Here is a 27,300-nt window from a genome sequence, read left to right as displayed (position 1 = left end):
ATCATAGTGGGGAAATTGCTGCACTTTGTGGTTGTTTTCAGAGCAGGGTCATTATTCTGTCCTCCCAGCAAGTGTGTTGCAATTAGTTCTTTGGAAAAATGGGGTGAAATTGTGTAATTTTTTTTCTGTTTTCAATCAATTTAGTTTTTGCTGAAATTTTCTGACCAGCATTAGCTGCACTGACGGCAGCAGCAGGGAAATAGATTTACTCCCAAAATTGAATTTCTTTTGTAGCAATCCAGGCTCCATACAAACAAATACCAGTCTCAGCAGCTAGCTGCATGTATGCAGTATTTGAAATTGACTTTAAATATAAATATATAGAAACCTCTACCCAGGGCACCTAAAGCAATGCTCTGCTTGCTCATCCTGCAGAAGAAAATGAAATACAAGCAAGCAGATCTGACTTATTCTGACTGTTAAAGGGCTGTGGTAAAAACCAGTCCACAGAAATTAGAGATGGAAAAGACCTAAACATTCATCTGGTGCATCCCTCTGTCAGTACCAGATTATTCCCTATGGTTTATAGCATATTTTTCTAGCGCTTTGTCCAGTCCAATGACTCAAACAATGGTGCTTCCACTGCTTCCCTTGAAAGTATAATAGATCTTGCCAATAAGCAGTGGTTTTCTGATATTTAGTCTATTTTCCTTTGTTTTAACTCCTGGTCAGTACCAGGTTCAAGAGAGCAGTCTTATACTATCTTTCCTGGATGATAGTGTATATGTTTATATCACATTACTGTGACTCTGTAGCTCCATTGTATGTAACCATAAAGTGTTTATCAAAATCAACAATATTACAGTGCTCAAATTAATGAAGTTTGTACATTAAAGAATTACTGTACATAAAATATCTGTCTGGTATACTCACAGCACTTCATTTTGACCACTTCAGTCATTGCTGGATATGCTATTTATCATGGTTTAAAAGAAATTAACTTTGCAAACATGAGTAAATCACTCAAGTGTGCAAAAATATGGTATTAGAACAGGTGCAATTATCTGAAAATCTTTTGGAAAGAAGAAAAAAATCCTGACTACTGACACTGAAAGGCAACAATCCTTTATATTAATATTAAAGATTGCATTGTACTCAATCAAGGGAATGTTTGGCAGTATGTTTAAACGTGTTATATATATTTAGCACACTGGAGCCTGCTAAATACCTCTGTTTCCTTTATGGACAGAGCTTCGGTGCCAAGAGGTCTGTATCATGTACAAGTATAGGTATGCTTTTATCTGCAAGATTGTCCCATTGTGAACCAAACAGCATACATGGATGTACAAACACACATTGATTATGTGGTTCTGTAGTCTGGCTATACCGAAAGAAGGACAGGAGACATTTGACATAAATTTAATCAGGCCGCAACTTTATTATTAGCTGTCTGGGACTATCCGGCAGATAAAAGTGTACAGTGCAGGTAACCCCATGTTTATTCCATAATTACCTGGGGGGCTTTTACCAGCTCCCCCTCTTTTTCCATCCAGGTCCCACTAGCAAATCCATTGCTGGGACCTTGCCATCTACTCCTACCCCCTCGTAGGTGGGTTAAGGTTGGTTGCCTGCTGTACCAATCATAGGAGTCCCCAACCACCCCCCGTTCACTCCTTTACCGAACACCTCTTTTTAAGTCCCTTTTCCAAGCCATATATCTGGTCACTGTATACCTTTCCTATGGAGTACCTGCACTGGACATCCACCACAAGGAGGCACCAGCCATTAGCTTGGCTGCCTCAGCCTGCACCATGCAAAAGGGTGGGTTAAGGCACAGGGCTGCCCCTTTTAAACACCTCATTCTCAGGGGATGAGACATATTTTCTGTTAACAATTTGGGCTATTACTCACTTTTATTTCTAGCACTTAAATTCAGCTTTAAGAATTATTTAGAGGCACAAATATATTTTAGGTTATAGTGTATATAACCAGCTTTACTATAACATCCGAGTTCCTTTCATAAAACTGAATTTATGAATTTATCTTCAAACTGTACACACAATGCTATTTCTTTTTTAACTTTGTCTTCTTGGGACAATTCTGTCCTGCAACATGATTACTGTTCACTGTCATGAATGATATCATTTGCAGCTGAAGATTACAGTATGGTAAAAGTTCCACTATTGTCTCTAATATTAAATATTTGTTTCAGTATTTTCCTACCTATCTCTTATGTATTTATAAAAAACGTGGACCAAGGTTTTCAAATATGAATGCCGGAAGTTAGGCTTCCTAATCCATTTTTAGGATCTAACTAAGTGGCCCAATTTTCAAAAGTGCTGAAGAAGTGCTAAAAGTGGGGTTTGGAGCCTGAATGAGGCTCTCTTTTTGAAAACCTTGGCCTGGATTTCTTGGAAAAACTAAAGCAAAATCTTACTTTTAACCTTGTAATATTATGTGCATAAATCTGTCTTCATTAGGTGGTGCTCATGAAGGTCTTCAGCACTTGGGTCCTTATGGCAATATCCCAAATATTGTGGCTGAGTTGACAGGAGATAATATACCAAAGGATTTCAGTGAAGATCAAGGCTATCCTGACCCTCCAAATCCCTGCCCTATTGGAAAAACAGGTTATTCTATTCTATTCTATTTTATTCTATTCTATATAGGTTCTTTATACCATGCTCGTCATCATAGTATCTGAGCACTTTCCAACTCCTTACAGTAGTGAGAAGAGTGGTGCATGGGGTCACAATGCCATTCAAATTTGGCCCAGCCAACCCTCCGTCATGACAGGCAGGTGTAGGTGTGTTTACAGGTACCCTCAAGGCAGAGTTGTAGTGGTACTGCAAGTTAAGGGGGCCTTCAGAACAGAAGTGCAGGGGGCCTTGGGGCAGGGGTGTGTGAGGTGCAGGTGAGTGGTCAATTGGGGGTTGTGCAGGATCTAAACTCTTATTTTGTAATTGGTTTGATATTAAGTAGGCAGCAGAATCCGTCACCCTCCAATAAGAGCTGGATTACCCCACCCCCATTCCTTCAATCCCCAGGGAAGGGTGGGGGTGATGAGCCCCTGCACCTTAAAGCTGGCCCCATCTCAGAGACCCTTGGAGGCCCTGTGGGGGAGTTGCAATGATGGGGCTCCCCTGTCCCAGAGCTGCACCCTGCGGGAGTTACAAACCCCAGCTTCCACCTGGTGCCACTCGCTTGGGCTCCCCTGAGCCCATCCCTGGCGCAGCCAGGCAACCATGGAAGGCAAAGTCATCAGGGTTGCACAGGCGCCACTGCTGCTCCGAGGGATTGGCTTGCACCACCTGGCAGAGGTGGAACTGCACCTGGGCGAAATGTGAGACCAGCGCCAGGAGGGCCAAGCCCAGGTGGTGGTACTCGATGTGGAGCCGGGGCAACAAGCAGGGCAAGCCCTCTGGGGAGCCTTGTCCCTACCTGCAAGTATCTCCATCCCCCTCTTTGTCCACCTCTGCCACCGCCTCCAACAGGTCATGACAGAGAGACAGCGGGGCCAAATCACGTTTGTTCTCTCAGCCTCTCCACTGTGGGGGAAGTATAAGTAAGGCTAAGATTTTGTCACAAATATTTTTAGTAAAAGTCATGGACAGGTCATGAGGAATAATAAAAAATTCACGGAAGCCCGTGACCTGTCTGACTTTTACTAAAAATATCCATGATATAATGAAGAACCTGGAGAGCTGCGGGTAGGCTGGAAGCTCCAGTGTTCCCCTCCGCTGGTGGCTCCAAACTCCGGGCGTTCCCCCTGCTGCTCGTGGCGGCTGGGAACTGTGGGAGTCCCCGCTGCTGCCCATGGCCTGGGCTGGCTGAAGTCACAGAGGTCTTTGGAAGTCACAGAATCTGTGACCTCTGTGACTAAATCACAGCCTTAAGTATAAGCAGAGGAATGTTTTTGTTTTGGAGTTTGTTTGCCCACACACAGACTCACAAAGATGCACACTGCTTGATGTTCGAGAAAGCAAGGTCTGCACTTACCAGAGGTGGTAGTGAGGTAGTGATAGTTCTTAGTTTCTGAGGATGTTCATTCCACAGTCTTGGGCTGGCTCCCAAGAAAGCTCTGTTTCCTGCATGAGCTTTACCCTCATTGTAGAAAATTCCATTGTGCCAGAAAAGCAAAGTGGTCTTCATCCTAGAGCTTTAGCTGATCCTTTCAGATACCCTAGGCACAATTCATGTGAGTTCGTAGTTTACTAAGGGACAGATTCAGCTGTGGTGCGCCCACAGGGTTCCAGCACTGAAATCAGTGACTAAAATCTGGTTGTTTGCAATGGGAGCTGAATGGGCTGTAACGGGAGTGAGTACTATATCATTTAAACCATATTTTAAATTTCTGAACTTATATGTACTTTCATAATTGAGAAAAGTTTTCTGGGTAGTATTTAGTAATGGTATTTGGATGAGATACAGTAACACAATTATCCTTAATCTTTTAACTAAATGTTCTGACTAGCTGTAGAGCTGTTCAGAAAAGAAAAAATATTTTTCATAAAAATATTTGCAATTTTTTCCCCATTTTTTGTCAAAATTCTGAAAATTTCCAAACAGCCCTAATGATAACTTTATATGAAATGTATGAAGAGCTCCCGATTGCTGCTATGTCGAGAGAGGCAAAAAGTATGGTGACTGCTTCTCTTTGAAATAGTATCTTACATTCATATTCAGTTCAATGAACATTTTGTCCGACGGGTGTAGATTATATTTTTCCCCACTGCAGGCAAATTTTGTCTTCTGTATATTTACCCCTCAGATCTTCTGCTAGTGGTTAGAAGAGCAAGATTAAAATTGGGACTTCAATGGAATGATGTTTAAAAGACTCCCTTCTATTCTTTTTCTTAGCTAAATAACCATGATTTTGCATAAGATGATGCATCCAGATATGAGAATTGAGAACATTCCTGGAAAAGTGCTGCTGACTGTGAAATGTTCTTTCATGGATACATTCTGAGTGGAGATTATATCTACTAGTATCTCAGTAGGATGGTTTTCAGAGCCTTAAGTGGAAACTCAAGTCTGTGTCCAAGTGGTGACTGTTAAAACTATATTAAGCAAAGAAATTACTAGAGAACTTCCTCATTGAGGTTTGTGGATTTGTTTAGTGGAAAACAAATCTTTCCAAGTTATTGTTTATACAGTAACGCTGGTATCCATCCGTGCTGGATTAAGGCAATCTTGGGCCTTGAGACAGGGCCACCACAGCCCTGCTACAGCCCCATCCCCAGCTTGAGGTGATAGTGTTGGGTCACCCACGCACAGCCCTCTACTCGGGAATGGTTGAGGACCAGTACCCTACACAGCTCAGGTGTGGGGTGGTGGCAGAGGGCAAGTTACAAATGATTTCTGTGCTTGGGTGGGAGTTAGGATGAGGGGCACAGTGGTAGTTCAGGAAGGTTTCTCGCAAGGAGGTGAGGAATAGCAGCGGTGGCTGGGGCCCCCTTTCTCTCTGGGCTTATCCCTAACACTGAGCACATCTACACTGCATTATAAAACCCATGTCAGCATGTCTCTGAGCCTGGCTCTACAGACTCAGCCTCACACTATGGTGCTAAAAGCAGCAGTGTCAGTGTTCAGGCTCAGGCTGGAGCTTAGGCTCTGAAACCCAGGGAAGGGAATGGGCTTCAGAGCCTTCGCTCCAATGCAAACCCAGAGTGTCTGCACTGCTGTTTTTAGCACTGTAGTATGAACCCTGCAATCCCAGTCCATAGATCCGGGCTCTGAGACTTGCTCCCGCGGGTTTTAAAAAACTGTGTAGACATGCTCACTGATGCCTGCAACAACAGTGGGCTGGGGAGGAGGGAAGTAGGCTGTAGGCTCCAGCAATAGGTTGGAGGTCCCTTCCCCTCCAGGCAGTTGTAATAGTCTCCATTCCTGTTGGCCCATCTAAAGAGCTGCAGTGATGGCAAGAACAGTAGTCAGGAGGGAGGCAGAAGGCAAGTCCCATCTTGACAAAAAAATCAAAGCAGTGGTCTAGAGCCTTGTCCCTCCCCAGACCCCCCCGAAGAACCGGAAGTGGCAGTGGTGGGCTGCCCTCTTACCAAAGGTACTTACCAAAGCTGGAGACCTCTACTATGAGTAGTAGGAGTTAGGACTCTTGCCCCGCTAGGTCAGGGCTTCTTCATTCCTCCAGTGGAGCATACAGTCTTATGCTCCTCACAGACTCTGGCCTCTGCACGATAGCATCACTGTGATATCATCAAGCAAAGACATTATTCCTGAACCAGGAGCCCTAGCACTATACCTATTGTGCCTAAAGATTAATCTTACCTTTGTCCATAATTATTATATTGTTGCTCCTTTTCCCAATAGCAGCCAAGTGGTAGCAGATGTCCAGGGCATGGCAGGTTGGCTATCCATTAGAGAAGAAATCAGTGATTGCAGAGTCTGAGTATATACTAAGTGGAACTTCCTTTTTTATATATATATGGTGTGTGTGTGTGTGTGTGTGTGTGTACACACACACACACCATATATATATAAAAAAGAAGTTCCACTTAGTGTGTGTGTGTGTGTGTGTGTGTGTGTGTGTATATGTATATATATATATATATATACATACATACATACACCAGTCCTAGAACAGAAGAGGTCAAACATCATGCAGGGAAATCCCTTCTTGCAGGAATCTCAGTCCAACATCAGTGCCCGGTTCTCAGGGAGCTACTGTCTTTATGAATTGATGCTAATCTGAGACTAAAGCAGACAGTAAATTCCTCTAGCTGCTTGCACAGCTTCCTCCATGCAGAAATTGTCTCTAAACAGAACTTTGCATAGCCCAGAACCTAACAACACTGCTTGTCTTCCCAAGACTGAACACAAGAAAAAGAATTTGGAAAACTCTGCAACAGCACTACCTGGTGACATCTATCATAAGTGTTTTACAGTATGTGCCATATTGGACTTTTCCTGCACAGCCCAAGTGAGGAGTGTTTGCATTAATGGGTGCTGCTGCATGGCCGAGTCTAGTTTACTCTTAATAGGCCAGAATGGGGATTGAGTAGCTGAGCATTTCATTAGTAAGATGTAGACTGAACATATGTCTTTTTAGACTCTTGAGAGTAAGGGAGCAGCAGCACAATCTGCTTGAGACTTATCACAGTAAGCAGGATGGTGCCTTGTGCTTAAACTTAATTGCACCACATGTAGCCTCTGCTCAGACCTCTACTGAAGCACAGCAATCTTATGCTGCCTGCTGAATCCCACACCAGGATTTGCAAGTTCATGGTTATAACGTCATGATGAACTTTTGCAGCAGTTATTTACAAAAATGAGTGAGTTTTTCAAACAATGGACAATACACACACAGACATAAAAATAAAAGAATAGTTCAGGTCCTGATTCTGATCTCTTACTGAGGTAACTCAGAAACTCCCTGGAAATCAGTGAGCCAGTTAAGATCAGTATCAGACCCTCAGTGTTTTACAACAAGGATTTTGAAACAATTGATTTTTTTCTTAATTTAAAAAAAAAAGAAATTATGAATAATTTTATTTATATTCAACGAGAGTGTACCACTTTAAGAGAATTACTTTCTCTCATTTCCTGTTGGATTCTAGGCTAAAGATTTATTTATTAGGAGTGATATTCTGGCCCCAGTGAAGTCAACAGGAGTTTTGCCATTAATATCAATAGAGCCAGGATTTCACCTCAGAGAGACAGCATAGATGTCTATTCCAGTCATGCTTCCTATTGGCTCTTTGTCTCTGTAGACCTGTAATGTATGTAAGCGGCTTTGGTGTCTTTGTACTTGGCAGGCAGGGCCGGCTCCAGGCACCAGCCCACCAAGCTTGTGCTTGGGGCGGCACCTGGAGGGGGGCGGCGCGGCGCTCCGGCCGCCGGGGAGAGCGGGGCCACGGCTGGGCTGGCCGCCCTCCCCCCGCCCTCTCTCCGGCTGCCGGGGGGAGAGCGGAGCCCCCACTGGGGCTCGCCGGCCTCCCGCCGGGGCTCCGGCTGCCCCACCCCCGCGGGGGGGGGCAGCCGGAGGCTTTTTTGCCTGGGGCGGCAAAAAAGCCAGAGCTGGCCCTGTTGGCAGGGCTGCTATTCTGAAATGACCCTTCTTGAGGCATGGAAGACAAGTTAACAAAAATCTTCATTAATTGTGTCCTCTCATCTCAAAAGTTATTGGTTCTGCACCAATGTTATTAGCTTTTTTATTTGCCAATTCAACTACTGCTAGTTTACCTCTTTATCTAGTGCCATAAACAGGTCATAAGCACCTAGGTCAACAGATAACAGAAATGCCTTTTCAAATCTCTGAACAAGTGGCAGAAGAAGCTCCATGCACTGTCCTTCATCTGAGTCATTATATTTCAACACAGTTGTATTCGAGAAGGATTGTGTTGGATCATAAAAGGTTTCAAGGCCTTCCTCAAGTCCGTTTCTGTCTCTACTGTTAGTTTTTGTCTTAGAAGTTGTTTGAAAATGGCACTTAGCGTCTGTAATACTGAGGGCCGTCCTCCTCTCTTGGGGAGGAGCTGTCATCAAGGAGCTAGTCTAGGATTCTAGAGATCTGCCACAGACTTCATGTGTGACCTTGGGCAAGTCATTTAGTGTCTCTGTGTCTCAGTTCCCTGTATTATTAGGGGATAACAGCTCTTCCCTTCCTCAAAGAGGTGTTTTGAGGATACATAAATTACAGATTGTGAAGTGCTCAGCTACTTTGATGATGGGTGCCATTTAAGTATCTAAAATAGAGATATCATCATAACAGCTGTAGGTGGAAAATGGCCCCCTACAAAGTCCAGTTGTTCTCTTGTGATGACACCAAGTTCAAACAGCAATACAACCTCCTAACAAACCTATCAGATAGGTTTTCTGAATATCAATCCTGCTGATATTCTGAGATGCAGCTTCAGGAATTGTCCATTGTATCTCAAATGAAGTTGCTGGACACGTCAAACTGTTAATTGAACTGCAGAATTGCCTTTGCTATGCAAACTTCAGCCTCAAACTGCATTGAAATAGGGGATAAGTGCCATGTTAAAGATCTGCAGTTCCCCTGAACAGAGTGGCTAACCAGAAATGTAGCTCCATTCAGGTAGCTGCTTATTAAAGCAGATTCTACCTGGGCTAACATAGGCATTCTGCCATGGGCTTCCCAAACAGAATTGTTGAAATCTCTTAACCAAAACCAGTTTGACTCTAGAGAAACTTCCTGTGGTAGTTGATAAACTGCACAGGCATCTCTTTAACACTGGGGATTTTTTTAAGAGTTGGGAGAGCGCAGTGTTCTGTCTAAAAAAAAATTAGTGTGTGCCCTTGATTGGGAGTGATGGAGTGTGGTGGTGGGCGGGGGAAAGAGGAGTGGAATTGGAAAAGAAATATTTAACTTTCAAGCTTCCAATGGGTTGAATTTAAAAAGATTTTTACAAAAATTAAAAATACCCTGACCGAGTCCTTCCAGAGAAAAGCTGTGTAGCATTTCCAGTATCCCAGGTTTTTTTTAAAGTTTGTATTGCATAACTGAATTTAAGAAATGTTGCAACTAAATATGAGTTGCTCATAGTGCACTTTGCAAGTTGGTAAGCAGTTAATGCTTTCTAATTGCTTTTTGCAGCTGACGATGGGTGTCTAGAAAACACACCAGACACAGCAGAGTTCAGTAGAGAATACCAGCTGCACCAACACCTTTTTGATCCAGAACACGACTATCCCAGCTTCAGCAAGTGGGTAAGTAAACTATTCTTATTTTTTATTATGACTGCTGGGTCTGCTAAATGGTATCACACAACTGTAAGGAGAAAGCTATGGGTTCCTTTTGCCTGAAAAAAAGAATCATTTGAAAGGAAACTTCTTAAAGAGATTGTACCTACACCTATTTAAAAGAAATCAACGTCAAATGAATGGCAAAGAAAAAGGGAAAAATATATTACTGATCAAAAAGCAATGAAAATTACAGAAAATAGAAGCCTCTAGCTTATCACCTGTCCTAAAGCATGATGATTATGAACCTGATAAATCCAATGACCCACTAGTACTTGTAGAACAAATCAAGAAATCTCATACATAGTTGTAACTCTTTTAGTTTAGCTAAACTTATGCTAAACCAGCTTTCCATATGCAGATATTGATAAACGGACGTGCTTGGCAGCGCCTTCTCTTGCTGTAATCACGAGACAATGATACATCATTTAGGACCAGCCCAGTTTAAGATTTATAGCCTTAATTACTTCACTTATATGATTCCTAAAATTCTAGACGGAGTCAAGCCAAAAATCCAAATATTGGAAACTCTTATTGCAGTCTAAATAATTAGCATCAAAGGTTGTAATATTAAAAACACCAGATGGTGAACTCAGTTTACTATTTATGCCAGATAACATTGTTAGTTTTCTTATTATTCATAAGCAATTTATTTTCATAATGCCACTTTGAAGACTATAAAAACATGTCTGCAAGTTTTTGGACTATAACAATATGTCAGAACCAGGGTACATCATACTAGGTTGTCATTAATGATATGCGCTTAACAAATTGTGGGAAATCATTAGTTAATATTGTAAGATACCTTATCTTGAGCTTTGTTGGGTTATTTTTTTAGTTTTCCATCAGTTACTACTAGTTCAGGAAGAAACTTCCCACATATGGATTAAAACAAATTGTTTGCTCCCCAACCAAAATTATATGAGGCAGCAGCAAAGCCAAGTCCAGATCTTTTTAATTAGAGATGAAACAGCTGCTAATATCCATGGTCAAATGTTCTGTTGAGATCCAGGATAGTTGCCCCAATTGCTTCCTCATCATACATTGCTATATATTAAAAAGATAAAGAAATGCAGCGAATGCTGCTGTTGTAAGTGGATTTTACTCTGGGAGAATTATAGCTGAAGGGCAGTCTAAAAATTATCTAAGTGAGATTTTAAAAATAAGATCCATGTGATGAAGTGGTACAGGCCGTTCGGTTTTAGGTCACTGTTTGGAATCTGGATTAGATATGAAGTGAGTGACCAAAACTAGCTGTTCATAGCCTGTGAGTTGTCCGGTACACAACTGTGTACACCCACATCCTTTGACTCCCCCCAATATTACCATAGCTGCCTTTAGTTGACACATGCGTTGGCAGTCTCAGTAGAGGGGCCAAGGACGGTATAGACATAAGGGGTAAAATATTGTATTATTCTAAACCAGATTTCCCCAAATGGTCTATGTTACAGGAGGTTGTAGATTCCTGTAACTAAGAATCACTGCACCCCAATACCCATAGAGTCAGGGTATCCTCTATATCAGCACAAAACCTGGCCCACTGTCAAGGACATGTTAGGGCAAGGACCACTGCCTAACCCAACCCCCTTTTTTGATCTTGGCACCACTGGGTCAGTGAACTACACTGTTTTATGCTCCCTTTGTCAGCTCCCAGAGCAGACAGACAGCATGTGTTCCTCTAATATTAATAATCAAAGTCAAATGATAGTTGCAGGTTAAATAATGTTGATTTGTGTATGAAAGAGAGGGAAGAAATAGATTTTAAACAATAAAATAATTTACTTGAGTGCTTGTGTAGTTGTATATCACTCGTGTGTGAGTGTGTGTGTGAGAGAGACTGTTACTTCAAGTCTGAAATCATAATTTATAAAAGTTAAATAATGGTAGAAATAACCTCATATGGCAGTGTCCACAAGTCCATGTTTGTGCCAAATCTATATAGTTCAGTTATTTAATGGGGATACTAATATGTAAACAACGATAAACTTATCTGTTCATGTATAAGCATCTGTGTCAATTCATATTTTTTTGTCTGAAATGGAAACATCCATAGATTGGCTTGTTCACTTCTAACTCTTATAAATAGTGATCTTTATGCTTCAGAGGGGAAGGGCTCCTAAAAGTATGATGAATTAATTTTTCTTGCCATGGAGAAAATGCTTTCTTTTTTCTTTCCAGCCATAGACCTGAGGCTGGTGAGACAACTGAGATCACATGAGTCTGGTGGCTCCTGCATGTAACTACTGGTTCTCCGATCACCTAGATTCTGGCCAGAGAATGTTTTCTTTTTTTCCTTTTTCTTCCTTTCTGGTCAGACCTTCTTTTGCAATAGGGAAGTATTTTCCGTCTGGATTCAGCTTCTCTCTACCCTATAGCTTATCTCTTAAACTGGTGGCATCGATCTAGAGAGGTGCATTAGCTGTTGCTGGCTTCCAGAAAAACTTCCACTGAGACGATTTAGTCTTTCACATAGGAATATTTCTTAGACTGGCTGACACCAGAAGTTTTAAACATGCTCATGCTGTAGGAGGCAAGGAAAAAGAAGAGGCAATAGAGTTCAGTCAGGCTATCTGACTCATAATGATACATATGGAGAATTAAAAGACAATGACATTTTTGAATAACATTTGTTTGTACTAAATAACATGAATTTCCACCTCATCTTGAGGCTAGAAACAGTGCTGGTTTAGTTTATCAGTTAGAGTGGGTGGACCAGAGCCAGTTTAAAAAAAAAAAATGGAGAGCAGGAATGTAAGTGCACCAGAAGACAGAGACCTTAGTATGAAAGAAATTGCCATCCCTGATCCTTAGATCTTGTTGAAAGCCTTTGGTTGCACTTTATAGATTTCTGTTTGTACTGACTTTTATTATGTTTACTTAATATCGAAAGATGGTGGGAAGCAGAACAGTATAATATGATAGCTTAATCTCATCCTGTTGGAGCTGGAGTCTCCAAGTGTTGAAATGAGCAAAGGTGTAACTTTTGGACATCTCAGAAAGATCAGCTTTTTGCTTTTAAAACTTGACCTTGGGTGGTGACTTTGTAACCCACACACCTCCTGGGTGTGGTGTTCTGTCCCATCTAGTGGCACCAAGACCACTTAGAGAGAGTGTTAAATGAGTCTGCTTTACAGCCCTAGCTAACAGCCAGTTGGCTTTCACCTCATGTGGTAGAGACTCATGCACTAAGTTCCAGAGGTCCCCGGTTCAATCCTGCCCGCCGACAACCAGGGTCTGTTGCGTTACACCTTTGTCTCCCAGAAAGATGTCTCTCCCACTCATCATGGATGGTTCTATGTAAGCAAGTGAGGGTGAGGATCTTTTAATGAATGGAGGAAGGATATCTGTTCATATTTTTATGGTAGCCCTGTCAGGCTAGTATAGCTGAAAGCAATTGCTGTTCAACAAGGGCAGGTGGCATGAAATGTTACAAAAGAGCTGTAATTCACAGCTGAGTTAGAAGGAGGGATTCTCATCAATTTTGACACTGCTTGCTCACAAGAATAGAACCGTTGAGCAAAACATAGGGATGGTGTGATTGCAGTACACCCTGCCATTTGGCTTTTCATCAGTGGATTGTCCATCTAAAGAACAAGGAGTTTGATCATTTTTCAGCCTGATTTTTGAAGGCATTTGGATGTTTTAAAATAGATTTTTAGAAATGTATGTACACAGTTATATGTGCATTTCTATGGTAATTGTGCATGCTAACTGCCTGTTATCAAATAACTGACTTACAGAAATTGTAATAATCAGGAGCACCAATTATGTGGACACATTTTTGCCCAAGCACATTTCTAAACGTTGGGGCAGCAATAATGATTATTAGGATGGGTTACATCAAGGGTTGTTGACCCTTTTTAATGCTGGACAATAACAACAGATTATTCAGTTCAATGTGGTATATTTTTTATTTGGTACTGTACCTAAAACTTCAGACATGAAGACTATGTGACCTGGAGATTCTGAATTGAATGATAAAAAGTATTCCTCAAGGTAGTAAGTGTACTGCATTGCTATTGCATTTTTCCTTTAAGTAAGTTCTGCTAAATGGTCATGTAAATCCAAAGCATGGAGGTGGGCAACCTCATTTGCTTGAAATTATCACCAATGAGATTTAAGGAGAGATTCCACCCCCCATGCACCCATCTATGGCATTAGCCAGGTTGATTACAAACATCATAATTTGAGTACTTAGGCCCAAATTCAGACCTTAATGCCCAGACTGAGTAACTGGGCTGGATGCTAGGGAAATGCACAGGGAGAAGGGGAAGGAAATCATCCACCCACCAGGTTGTATGAGTTGTATGCTGCTCTGAGGCCCAAACACATACGCCCCTTCACAGGCACATATTTTCAGATTTGCTGTTACTACATGAACCCAATCTTAGATCATGCTCCATAACCCTATCTGCTCTGTGCTACATATTATACTTAAATGGAAGTTATGGTCTCAAATCATTTCCAAACAGACTAAACAAAATATGATCTTGTTGAACAGGAACAGTTCAATTGTGAGGAATTTTCCTGCCTGATACAAGTGTTAGCTTTAGTAACCATGCACTTTTTTCTATGACAGAAACTGCCCCCCCCCACTTAATGAAAAGTATAAGGTCAAACAGTGTATGAAGATAAACTGCAAATGATGTGCTGGTTCCTACAGGGAATAATTTACACATCTGCCTTTTTTAAAATGTTAAATTGAAGTTTTCCCCAAGTGAGTTTGCATAAATGATTGTAGCCAAGAATGTCTCTCTTTGGCCAATTTCCTCTCTGTTCCTTTGCCTTTCTGGCACAGCCCAGATGAAATAGTTGAGGTTGGGCAAGAGATATGCCTTGTGAATTTGGGTTTAATGAACATGAAATGTACAAAACAGACAGTTTTGGCAGATGTCATTGTAGCTCGCTAAAATGTTTGTTTTTCTCATATCAAGGCTGCACAGAGGGTAGAAATGTTTTGTGAATTTGTCTCTCATCTTCTATTTATATGATCAGTGTTAGGTCAGTTGTTTATAACAGAATTAATGGCATTGTTTATATAGTGTTTGCCTTTAAAAATGTAATTCTTCTCTCACTGCATTTTCAGGTTGCTTCTTTTTTGTTTTCTTTTTTCTAAAGTATAATCAGAATTGAAACAAAATCTGTTGAGCATGTGTTTGATATTCCAGACCTTATTTGAGTTCACTACTTGTATGAAATATAGCAATATGTGGAAACACTTATACAAACTGTGGTCACAAAGTCATATTTTTTTCCTCATCATAACTTTCCTTTCTGCCAAGACATTTTTTGGCAGATTTTAAAAGGTTCACTCTATTAAAAATGTTATAGACCAAATGGTTTTTAGAAACTTTATTGGGGGCACTATTTAAACAAAGGAAGGATTGGGCACTGAAAGAATTTCAGCAGAACTTCTTTGCATAGAGAATAGTAAATATGTGGAATAAAATAGTCACTCAGACTGTTTCTGTGAGTAAGATAACGATTTTTTTAAAGGAATTTGGAAAGCATATATAAAGAAAAATATTGAACAGGTACAATTACCATTTCAAAAAAAAGGAAGAGAGCTACAACAGACTGGTATCCCAGCTTCCTTGTATTTTTTAATTAATAATTTCCCTGCTCACTGAGGCCCTGTACACACACAAAAAATTACAGTTCAGTATAACATCTCAGACTATCTAATATGCCTGTGTTTATAATTGTTGATGACACTGACTATCCCTGAAGAATAGCAAAATGTAGTATTAATAGCTGCAGTAATCCAAATGTTTCCTTGTGGTTTATCTTTCCAATAACATGACATTCTGATATAAACTAGTTTCTGAAATGTTCATATGCTAATATTTAAATAATATAGTTTTGCTTTAAAAGAAGAGTTAACCAAATTTGATCCATATTTATATTTTTTTGTAGAATAAGAATTTACTCTTTGAGAAGATAAAGAGTGGACCAAAAAGAAGAAAAAGGGTAATTGTCAGAACGCAACTTGTTTTCATTTTAATATCTTGTTTCTGTGTAGAGCTGATGAAGATTATAAAGGTAAAATCATATTGCTGAAATGAAGAATTGGACTAATACATCTGTATTATAACTTAGAATACTACTTCAAGTCAGGACATTGCTGTGATAAACTACAGTGCCTGGTTCCATAAAAGTCCACTAAGCCTAAATTTTATTATTCTATCACAGCCAGCTGCATTGCATTCAGAAGATGTATTCAAGTGAAAAGCTTTCACGTAAAATCTAAGAATTATATTAACTGGCTTTTTAAATAGGTTTTATTTTGCATAGGAAATGATTTTGAATAACATGGATAATTTCTCCTTCAAACTGACAGGTATTTGTAAAATCCACTGCCAATGCTAGATCCCTATAGAAAAGAATTCTGCCCTCAGATGCCTGTGTCAACATGCCGTAAGGGTGTAAATCACAGCAGATTTTGTCCCTATAATGGGTGTAGTTCCATTAATTTCAGTGAAGTTACTGATTTACCCCAGGTGTGAGAGGAGAATTAGGAACATTATTCTGCATCCAGCTGTGTCACAAACACAACTGAATGAGTTCTTCTCCTGATAACTTAACACACAGTCCAGTGATCACGCAGAATTTTTGCACCCTCCATCTCGCTAACCCCTGACTTCTCTCACTGCTCCTGTCCCTTCCTCTGTCTCAGAATAGGTATTTATTATTCAACTTTGTTGCTGCTGCATTTCTCTGTAAGAAGAAAATGGGACTTTGAAATTTAAAGTGTATTTCCACATTGAAAAGTGACCTTGTAAAATACAGCATCAGGGGTTCCATATTTATTAGAAAATGAGTAGTTTTTATTTGAAATAATTGAAGCAGAAAGTAAAAAAAATTTCTAACTTCCTACCCTGCAATCTCAACCAGGAAGTCGGAAGTCAAGTTGAGTTCTTTCTGATTCACACATCACCAACAATAAACATTCTGCAATCAGAATTTAGTAATCAATTCTGATGATTACTAGAATATCCTCCTCCCTATCCACCAGAAGAATATCCACCGCCTTCTCCTAAACTTGTGTTGGTTTTGCAGTGCTAACAGGGAGAAAAAGCATCAACGGATTGTAAGTCAGTAAAGTAAGCAGATGTGCCTCTGGGAGCAGATACATGGTGTAGTTTTACATAGTAGAACTGCACTTTAAGATAAGATTAGTGAAATGTGCACATCAAAAAGAAAGAAAGATGTTCTCTGTTTGCATGCTGCCTGACTTAACAGGGAATGTAATGCTTATCATCCTCATATGAGAGGAAGGGTGGCTCAGTGGCTAGGGCACGAGCCTGGAATTTGGCAGACAAGGATTCAATTTTCTACTCTGCTACAGTCTTCCTATGTGACCTTGGGCAAGTCACTTAGCCTTTCTATGCCTCAATTTCTCAGCTATAAAATGGAGATAATAGTTCCAGTGCCCTGTCAGTCCCCCTTTTCCACTGATGAGAAGCGAATCAAGACATTAGCATTTTATTTAGATGATACTAAAGTTTCTAGTCAATCCTCTCATTTATTTCTCCACCTTGAAGGATTGCAAGGTACAAGGCCTTTATTCCTTTTAGTGGAATAGATTATTTTTTGCATTAAAGCTTATTTAGGGAAAAAATGATTTATAAATATTAAAATCTTTCCCTGGGAGTTTTGTTCTTCATGCACTGAGAAGAAAAATTAACAACCAGAGAATGAGTTTTAATCAATTCTTTCTAAATAAACTTTGTATGAACATTCCCCTCAAAGATTTGTAAAGCTGCATGATGGAACTATATTATAACCTACTTTTACTAAACATTACAAATTAAGACCCTAATCACATAAACACTGTGTGCAGGTAAGTAATCCGTTGAGTTTTTGATTTATTTTCCTGTTCGGATAAAACACATAGTATATTACTGATCTGGTCTGGTAGAAGCTTAGAGTTTTTATTTTCCATATAGTGGAACTAGGCTATGCTGGACTGGAAGCACTAGAGCAGTGACAAATACACTAGAGTAATCACATGGAGGGCACAAACATTCCAAGAGTAGTGATATTGGCATGTCTGCTTGACTGACAGATCATTGGGAAGACAACCTATCAGTTTACATTTGACTCTCAGAGCAGTAAAAATTGTTTTATATGTCCATTATTGCTAGTTACCCTAGGGATATGTTTTCTCATTCCTAATCAATATCTTTTTAATTAAAAAACTTTTTTTCCCCCCCCCAGAGTGTGAACCCATATCTGCAAGGACAGAGACTGGATAACGTTGTAGCAAAGAAGTCTGTTCCTCATTTTTCAGATGAAGACAAGGGCACTGAATAAGCACAATAAAAATGAATGATGAAAACTCATGCCACGCTCCTGTAGATCATAATATTGCTTACATATAATCAGCTATTAAAATCCTTGCAATGGCAGCATGTTTATTATTTATATAATTGTGGATGAAAAACAGATGTATTTATAACATTGTTCTCCTGGATAATGAAAATATGATTCTGCTTTCTGTTAAATTATGGTAATAGGACCTTTTAGTTGTTTTTGTTTTCATCATGGAGTGAGTTTAAAAAATATTAGTCATTTTAGTAACTAATGTGAGTTAAATAGCATTAAACAGCAACTTGTAAAACAGAAGATAAAAAATTGCCCAGTTTAATTCCAGTGTTTGTTTATTATATTTTCCCATGTTTGACACATGAAAATTAGTTTTATTTTTTTTGTTCAGATACTGTGATTTAACAAACTAAAGTAATGATAAATGTTGTTTTACCCAGATACTTTCAGCTTTTGGTCTATTTTAATAAATATTCAAGCAATCTACAGTGTTTACAGAGTGACATTTTCCACAGTATTTGGAGGATAATCTGCCTTAGTTATTGCTGTGCTAACTAGAAAACTGTGGTTTGAATCTACATACTGAAGTATTTTTCCTGATCAGTTTTTATCATTTCACTATCTCATCCTTCCCAGATACTCACACTCACCTTGGCTACCTGCTGGTACTTCTCTAGTTTGGATTTCATAGTCTGCAATGTTTTTTTTTCCCCCTGAGTGGCTACTGCATTTGTACATTTAAAAAGCGGCTCAATTCATACTCCTGTGGAATGCCATGACTGAGGAAAATAACATTTGTGTATGATAACAAAGATCTCAGGTCAGATGTAGCTTATTTGTAAGTGGGAGGCTCTCCATTGTTTTTGGACATAAGGTGTCTTGTCAGCCTAAATTCCAGGTCACGGGCCCCTTCCATTAAAACAGGGATGATCTTATAAAAGTCAGGACAGGTACCAACCCTACCTGGCCCCAACACAGCACTTTAAATATTCAGTATGACCCTTGGCCTCACCACAATACAGTCAATACAACTCTCATCTTCAATCAACTGATTGGCAGTCAACACATGCACCTCTAAATATCCAAACAGGGCTATAGTGCAGATGAGATTCCCAGCTGTAGGCTAAACAATAGGCTGCACCCTGGGCCTTCAATTTTACCAGTAGTCTGGTGATGGTAAACCCCATATCAGGCTATGTAAATTACTTGCTTTGCTGCAAGAGAAAAAAGAAGGGTGAAAAGGGACCACCATCTATTTCATGGGCATTTAATACTCCTGGGCAAGAAGCAAGGTGAAAACCTGTAGTCCCTGCGTAGCAGCCTAACCCTTGGTGCTCCACCACTGGTCTTAAAGTTGCAACTGGTTAGCTCACCTCAGAAGCCCTTGTCATGCTGGTGGAGGATGCTGTTTCCTTCCTAAACCAACAAATTGATATCCACCTTCCAGTAAGATGAGCTGTAATGGGGCCACCAGATCAAATTTTGTTAGCTTCTAGAAGCTATCTGGCATTGCTTTCCAACCCAACAGGCCACATTACACACTTGATATGTATTTTTCCTACATATCAAATATCCCAGAGATTATAGCAAATGGGCTCACCTTATATTTATAAATCTCAACAACTTAGATTAGACAGAATGAACTAGGTACATGTGGGGAGGGATAGCTCAGTGGTTTGCGTGTTGGCCTGCTAAACCCAGGGTTGTGAGTTCAGTCCTTAAAGGGGCCATTCAGGGATCTGGGGCAAAACCAGTACTTGGTCCTGCTAGTGACGGTAGGGGGCTGGACTCAATGACTTTTCAGGGTCCCTTCCAGTTCTATGAGCTAGGTAAGACTGACAGGAGCTGAAATTCTACTTGAAGTTAGATGCAGGTTCACCAGATTTCCAAGAACTGGGTTGAAGTGAATTTGAGTTTCCTATTGTAGCAATTAAAGCTGAACAAATAATACATTATTTATTCACTGATTTCTTGCCTCTCTCAAACTGTTTGCAAGTAGATTGCAAAACTCTAGAATTTGCTCTACCGTCTGAATTCATCAAGAGTTGCTTCACATTCTTTCCTTTCTTACAAAGATTGTATGAACAGAATCTTTGAGTTGAAGGGAGTATGTTGTAGGGTGAGATTTGTAATTGGATATGGCAAGATGCTGAACACTTGCTACAAGATGCTGAGCAACATCAACTCCCAAAAACTTCATCAGACATTGACTGTACTCAGGATTTCACAGGATCAGATCCATACTTCCTACTTATCAAGCTTACTCAACCCTTTAACCTGTTTTCCTGCTTATTCTCCCTTCAGACCAGTAGTACAAAGAAATGATTCATTAGCATAGGTTGGCTCTAAAATAGAAACCAAGGGCTATATGTCATGCCATCAGTTTCAGAGCAGAACTTTCCATTGATTTCATTGGCCCAAAATATATCCCTAAACTTCTAGCTTTGCGCTGCCTGCTGTGATCACACAGACTTCTAGTGAGACTAGGTGGGTGAGGTAATATCTTTTATTGGACCAACATCTGTTGGTGAAAGAGGCAAGCTTTCAAGCTCCACAAACCTGGAGAAGAGCTCTGTGTAGCTCAAAAGTTTGTCTCTCTCACCAACAGACATTGGTCCAATAGAAGGTATTGCCTCACCTGTGTTGTCTCTCAAATATCCAGGGACCAACATGGCTACAACAACACTGACAGACAGAATTCGAGTTGGTTGAGGCCTTTCCGCGCCATTAGGTCCCATAGAGCTGGAAGAGTGTTTCTTCAGATACCCCCCCACCCCATGCCTTCTACACTGTTAGGAAAAATGGTTCTACAGGCTCTCCAGGTTTACCATATAAAGAAAGCCTATTTAATTAAAGACTCAACCACTAAAGTGACTCATTTTTCAATCTTTTAATCCCTTTCATATGCCGTTCCATGTTATTTGTACTTTGTAAATGCATAGCTTATAAAGGGAAGGGTGGGATGTGTGGTTTGCTTAAAACCATCAAAAAAACCTCTCATGTCTGGTTCCTTTGGCAGACCTCAGTCACTTTATCCACACTACATGGTGACGTGATAATTAGGCACCACAAACCAACTAGATTACTGCTGAGGTACCATCTGATAACTGTTTACAACTTCAACAAGGCCTGAGAAGCTGAACATCTCTCAGTCATAGATCTGTATGGAAATGGGAAAACAAGTTCTAGAGTTTGGAGATTTTTTTTTTCTTTTTTTAAACTTCATGTTACCACAAAGTAGTAAACCTTCCTTAAAGGAATTACCTGCTAAATGAACTCAAATTCATGGCAATTTGCTGAGTCCATTAAGCCCCCTTGACTGTATATAAAATTAGGACACCCCAAAAAAAAAAAACTATTGAGAAACTTTAACTTGTGACTTTTGTATTCTTGATAACAGGATTAACAATTCTATCTTCAGCTCTGTGTATGGCCTGCTTTTCTGTCCTTTCACAATCAAAAGAGACCAAAGATCCAAAAAAGAATTGTAGTTTTACATAAAGGCCCCTCAATATCTTTTCCTCAGACATGCCATATTTATGCTCTTATGGAGTCAATCAGGAAAAATGTCAAATACCCTTTTTTCAGTTAATTGTGCACATTGCTCAAATACAGTAATAGAGTTATATGGAACATCAATCAACAGTAGTTGAATTTTGGTTTTGTTTTGGGAAGTGGAGTTTCTGAAAAGTTTGAATTCAAACAGTTATGATACTTTAGAACTTAAGAACCACTTTATGTTGCTACAGTTGTTTAATTCTAAAGAGTTGAAATATAAAAACTTTACATTGTTAGGTATTTTACAAACATCAAGGGTCTTAACTCTAAAGTGTTTTAAGATACAGTTTGTATGAAAGAAGCTGTACAAAATAAAGTGTATTGCATTGCAATGCAAGTTTTGTCTGGTAAAAATATCAGAGAACTTCCTATAACATTTAAAGTGTTATTAAGTAAATGAAAGGATATGATTTATGACACAGTATCCTGTGTGTTTATATGTAAAATGCAGTATTTTTGTCATTTTAAGATGATAATTGTTTAATCAAATCAATAGTAAAGAACATAAAGATGCTAATCTGCAAAGCAAACTAAATAGCATAAGAATGGATAATGAGTTAACTGATATGATTTATTTTTATTGGCACATTTGTGTTTATCTAAACAAAGTCCCTTTTGACAACCTTATTCAGTGCCTGATAAGGGACTGTAACAGGTGTAGACTCACCCCTGCAGCGCCTCCTGCTGGTCATACCGGGAATTAGCTCACCAGCCTCTGGAGCGCCTTCTGCAGGCCAGTGATCTGCCTGTCGTTGGCCCCGTGTCTCTCCCAGACCCCAGTGCCCTTGGCTTAGGTGCTACCCTGGCAGTACCCCACTCTTTCTCTGGGTCTCCCCACCCAGGGGAACCCCCACCTCCTATCCCAATGTCACCTCAGTCATGGCTACTGCCAGTCACCATCTAGCCCCCACGCCCTGGGGCAGACTGCAGTCCATCAGCCAATCATCACTGGCAACAAGGGGTTTGGAGTGGCTGCCTTTACCCACCCTCAGGTTGCCCCTCTGCAACCCCAATACCTATGTGGAGCTGGGACCAGGCCCTGCAGCCTGGGGAGTTGCTGGCCTAGGGCTTCCCAGCCCTCCAGGGCCTTTCCCCAGCCCTGCCTTACTCTCGGTCCCCAGTGAGCTCCCTGCAGCCAGGCCTGTCTCTCTCTCCTGTCAGAGGAAGACTGCTCTGCTCTGAATACCCTGGCCTTCTTATAAGGCTAAGCGGCTCAGCTGGGGCATAGCCCCAGCTGCAGCCACTTCCCCAATCAGGCGGGGTTTTGCCCCTTTACACAGCCCCAGCCCTCTGCAGGGCTTTTCCAACCCCTTCAGGGCTGGAGCGGGCATTCACCCCGCTACAGGGACCTTTAAACAAACTGTGCAGTAGCTCCAGCTAGTGTGAGATGAGATCTAGTAGGGTTTTAAGTAGAGCTAGTCAGAACATTTTCCTGAAACTAATGTTTTGTTACAGAATTTTACAGAGACCTGTATCACTTCTTACAACCCTACTTTTGCCAAGAAGCTTTTCAGCTGTGTGAATCATGGGAGAATGGCAAGGAATAGGACAGGGAAGACTGATAACAGCTGGGTTGTTAGGGCACTGATGTTGAAGACCCAGGTTCAAATCCTTGCTCAGCATGATTTGAAGTGATCTGGGATGAAAAACTCTGCTCTGAATCAACCAGAGTAGGACTATGAAGCTGGGCCTCCCAAATACCAGTTCAATACTCTGGCCACCCATACCATTTTCACAAAACACATTTGAAAAGTTTTCTTCAGTGTGGACCAAAACCAAATTTGAAACCTCAAAAGTTGCTGTGGAATTGTTGTTCTCTGGCCAGCTCTAGTTGTAAGATGGTGGGTACAATTCCGATCTCATTTACAATGGTGTAAAAGTGGTGTAATCCATTGCCTTGAATGTCATTACTCCTGATTTACACTGTTGTAAGAGACCAGAGATCAGGTCTTTGGATTTTTTTGGATGAATGGGACAAAGAGTTTAGACTGCTGTAAAGTTCTCAGGTACGGGTATATTTACAATGTGCTGTGTGGAAAGAGACAGAGAAGGTGGGTAGAGACAGAGGGCACAGCCATTAAAACCAAACATCGATCCATGTCAAATATCAATCCATGTCTACTACTGTTCTGTTAGCTGATGCAGCACAGCCAGGCTTTAAATTCCCTCTGGATCTATTCCCTCTTTTGTGCAGGATGACACTGGATGCCAGTGAGGCAGAGGATAACATTTTCAGTCATGCAAGACCTCACCCCCATGTCTCAGGTCAGTAGGGTCTGGCACTGCCTCTCTCTGAAATTAGACACACAACCTGATCTATACAAATTAAAAGGGAAGGAAACACCTTTAAGGGGAACTGAAATGCTTTGAAATTAAGAAACAAAAACAATCCTGCACAAGTGCCCAAGTCCCAGTGTGTGTGGTGTGTGTACATTTAAAATAGCCAAATACAGTTTTAAACAAAATAACTGGAAATTTGTTCCTCCTTTACTTACCTAGCAAGAACTATGTTCAGGTTACCATGCTTCCTGTAGGACGGCCAGCCACATCGCAAACCCCTACTGCAAATTAAGGGAAGCAGCCTTACAGTTTGCTGTTACTAAGTATTTATTTATCATTTTTAAATCTAAGGGGTGTTGCATTAATGATTTAGGATCTCAGTCTTTTTTTTTTAAATTAAAGCACCGCTGTTCCCCTTTAAAAGTAAACATAAGAGTAGTTAAGCACTGGAACAAATTGTTCTTCAGTGACAGGGATGACACAAGTTAGATAAACACCTGTCAGGGATGGTCAAGTATAATTTGTCCTGCCTCAGTGCAAGGGCCTGGACTAGATGACCTCTTGCTGTCTCGTCCAGCCCTATGATTCTCTGGTAGGGAAAACGCCTTGAATACAAAAGGGCAAATCTTTAGCTGGTATAAATTTGGTTGTAGCTCCATTGAAATCAATGAAAATAGCAGCAACTTGATTCAGCTGAGGATCTGCCCCAGAAAGGGAGGAAAAGTTTCTATTTCACTCAGTAGGAATCAATGGCTACTCCCTCCCCCTTCCCAGTTCTTCTTTCCTTCCCACCTCCCATTTAGGCACGCACAAGCCTCTAGTCCTCTAAATCCTGGTTGAACGAATGAATCCCCCCATGATCAAAGATGGAATTCAGCCCAGGCTGCTGCAGACAAGCTTCCCTGACATACTAACCCATTGACAGTGAACTATTTAAAGGAAAACTTTAAAAGGAAAATACTTTGCAATAGAAGAGGGAGTGTGGAGTTGTTACAGTCAAGACCCCCATCCTCTATACACCCATGGATATGGCTGGCTAAATGGGGTTACAGCCCAAACACATGCATTCCAAACAAACTTGTTTCTCTGTGGGACAATGAAAGAGTTAAGTAAATCATTCCCCAGATATGTACAGTACCAGATCTCTCACATTCATGCTTTCTGCCATTAGTTAAAGAATGGGGTTGAATTCCAGTGTATCATCCTAATTCACCATGAGGAGGAAGTATGTAGTATCTGATCATGTTTGCTTTATTTATGATGCTAACTGCTTTCCAATGACTATGTGATTCTTGACAATAGGAATATCTGCTAGCCATGTGTTGAACACATGGCAGCATTACAAATCTTAAATGATTGTGAATGCCATGGCAGCAGCGTTAGCAATTGGAGCTGAAAGAGTTTAGAAAACTTGTCTGGCTATTTTCTTGGGTGGAGACGGGGGGAGGGGGCGGAGGAGAAAGGGAGGGGTTTAGGGGTTGGAAATATAGAGATTTGGGCTGAAAGATTAGGGAGATCTGAATCATCGTTTGCCTATTACAAAGATCATAATTATTCTCAATTAACTCATAGAATCAAACTCTTATTCCAATACATGGATATGACATGGTGTCTTCTATATTTAATTGCAATATTTCCTCATCCGACTATCTTCTCCAAGAAAAACAAGGGTGGGAGTCAGTGGCACAATTTCATTATAAAATGACTAAGGCAAAGGAGAACGCACAAAGAAGAACAAGTAATGAGCTGTTTGCTAATGGCCTCACAGAGCCTCTCTCCTTCCCTGACTGTTGTCACTCATTTACAGACCACTGAATCTTGAGTTTAAATGTATAAATCTTATCTACGTTTAAGCTCGATTTTTGTCCTGAACTGAATGGACAAATGACAGTTGTTTGCAGTGTTGTTGTGGCCATGTTGGTCCCAGATATGAGACAGCCAAGGTGTATGAGGTAATATATTTTATTGGCCCAACTTCTGTTGGTGAAAGAGACAAGATTTTGAGCTTATTGGAGGAAGAATCCCAGTACTGTGAGTGGGACTACACCCTGTAGTAGGGACTGCGCCTGGTTGCAGAATCAAGCCTGCCTAAGAAATACCCCAGAATACCACTTCCCATGTCAGATGGAGCTATCCCTTTGCAGGAGAGGGCCAAGATATTAGATACATTGAGGTAAAAACTACCGTGCCTTGTCTCCACTAGGCTTTAATGTCAAGATAGCTATCTGGATATTAAAACATACCTTTTTTGCAATGAAGGCATAGCCAAAGAAGGCACAGTTCTCATGCCAAAAGAGCTTGCCATATGAAAGGGATGAATTCCCCCTAAATGCAGGAAAATATGCCACCTACCTCCCTTCAGTTAGATAGTGCGGGCAGAAAGTAGCTATGATTTCTTTTAATGTCTGATAGATTTCACCTTGGCTGACTCCAAAGGATTCTTTCTTCTAACTTTGCCGTAATATTTTTTTAAACGGGGAAAGCTTTTTGGTTTGGTTTGGTTTTTTTCTAGACATTCATATGTTCATTTTGAAACCATATAAAGAAATAATACCTTCTGCACAAGAGTTCCTAGTTCTATCTGGTTCCAAACCAAAAAGCCCCTCTGCAGTTTGATCTGAAGTGTGATTGATTTGGTCACTAGCAGGCTGACTTCTTCACTTACGTCTTTTGGGCACTAAGGCTTCCCTGGGGGAAAATATTTACACTCTTCGACTTTTAAAAAGTGCATCCAAAAGCCCAAAATGTTTGATAACTGATTCATTGCAAACACCTACGTAAAGGTTCCTAAACGCTTTACAGAGGCTCTCTTAGCATCAAGTGGATTTACACTTTTGAAGGTATTTTTAATGTCACTTAATTTGTATAATTTCATTTCACTAGACTGAAGATGAAAGCAGCTGAAAGGGAATGAACAGGCAGCATGGTTGTTTGTGGGGAATGAAATGACAGCTCTTTCATTACTTTAAGCAGCTCCGTAAAAGGGCCTGCATTTGGGGAATAAAGTCTGAGTACTGGAAACTGCTAATTACAATTCAAAACACTGGAATAAGGGAAAAGATCAAGTAGTAAACTTCCCATCACCCTTAGCTAAACTGGGACTAAAAGGGCGATTTTTGACAGGGAAACAGAAGAAGTAAACCAGAACAGTTGGAAATACAAAGACATAAGAGTTGGCCCCAGACTCGTCTGTGCAGTTTCCCAGAAATGAAAATGTTGTTGGCAATTTTTTAAAGGGGAGATTTTTGGTAACAATACAGATAAAAGATAGAGATTTTGTAATTTTTTTAATTATTTTTTTCTTTCAACTCTGTAAGGACTTAGAATCCTTGTTCTAAATCATAACATGCACAGTGAAGCCAATGTGTCTTTTCACAGGGGAAAAGAAGAGTATATCAAATAAATGTGGGGTTTTCCAATAAGGTTTTTCAAACTGAGGCCTAGATCCCACAATGACTTATACATATGCTTAAC

The 27,300-nt window shown here is 40.4% G+C and overlaps 1 protein-coding gene across 2 annotated transcripts in view; it reads left to right on the top strand.

Moving 5' to 3' along the window:
* The window catches only part of LOC112108072 (neuroendocrine protein 7B2), a 76,722-nt gene extending 57,089 nt beyond the window's left edge, over window positions 1-19,633 (top strand). For both annotated transcript variants that reach the window (XM_029911502.1, XM_024202044.2), the window contains 4 exons: window positions 2,421-2,570; window positions 9,515-9,627; window positions 15,577-15,630; window positions 17,881-19,633. In XM_029911502.1, the coding sequence (XP_029767362.1) occupies window positions 2,421-2,570; window positions 9,515-9,627; window positions 15,577-15,630; window positions 17,881-17,976 (413 nt within the window). In that variant the 3' untranslated portion in view covers window positions 17,977-19,633. The remainder of the gene's footprint in view (window positions 1-2,420; window positions 2,571-9,514; window positions 9,628-15,576; window positions 15,631-17,880) is intronic.
* The last annotated feature ends 7,667 nt before the right edge of the window (window positions 19,634-27,300 follow it).

Source organism: Terrapene carolina, unplaced genomic scaffold (assembly GCF_002925995.2).
Source record: "Terrapene carolina triunguis isolate 2854851 unplaced genomic scaffold, T_m_triunguis-2.0 Scaffold96, whole genome shotgun sequence".
Classification (NCBI taxonomy): Eukaryota; Metazoa; Chordata; order Testudines; family Emydidae; genus Terrapene; species Terrapene triunguis.
This window is presented reverse-complemented; position numbering and strand designations above follow the sequence as displayed.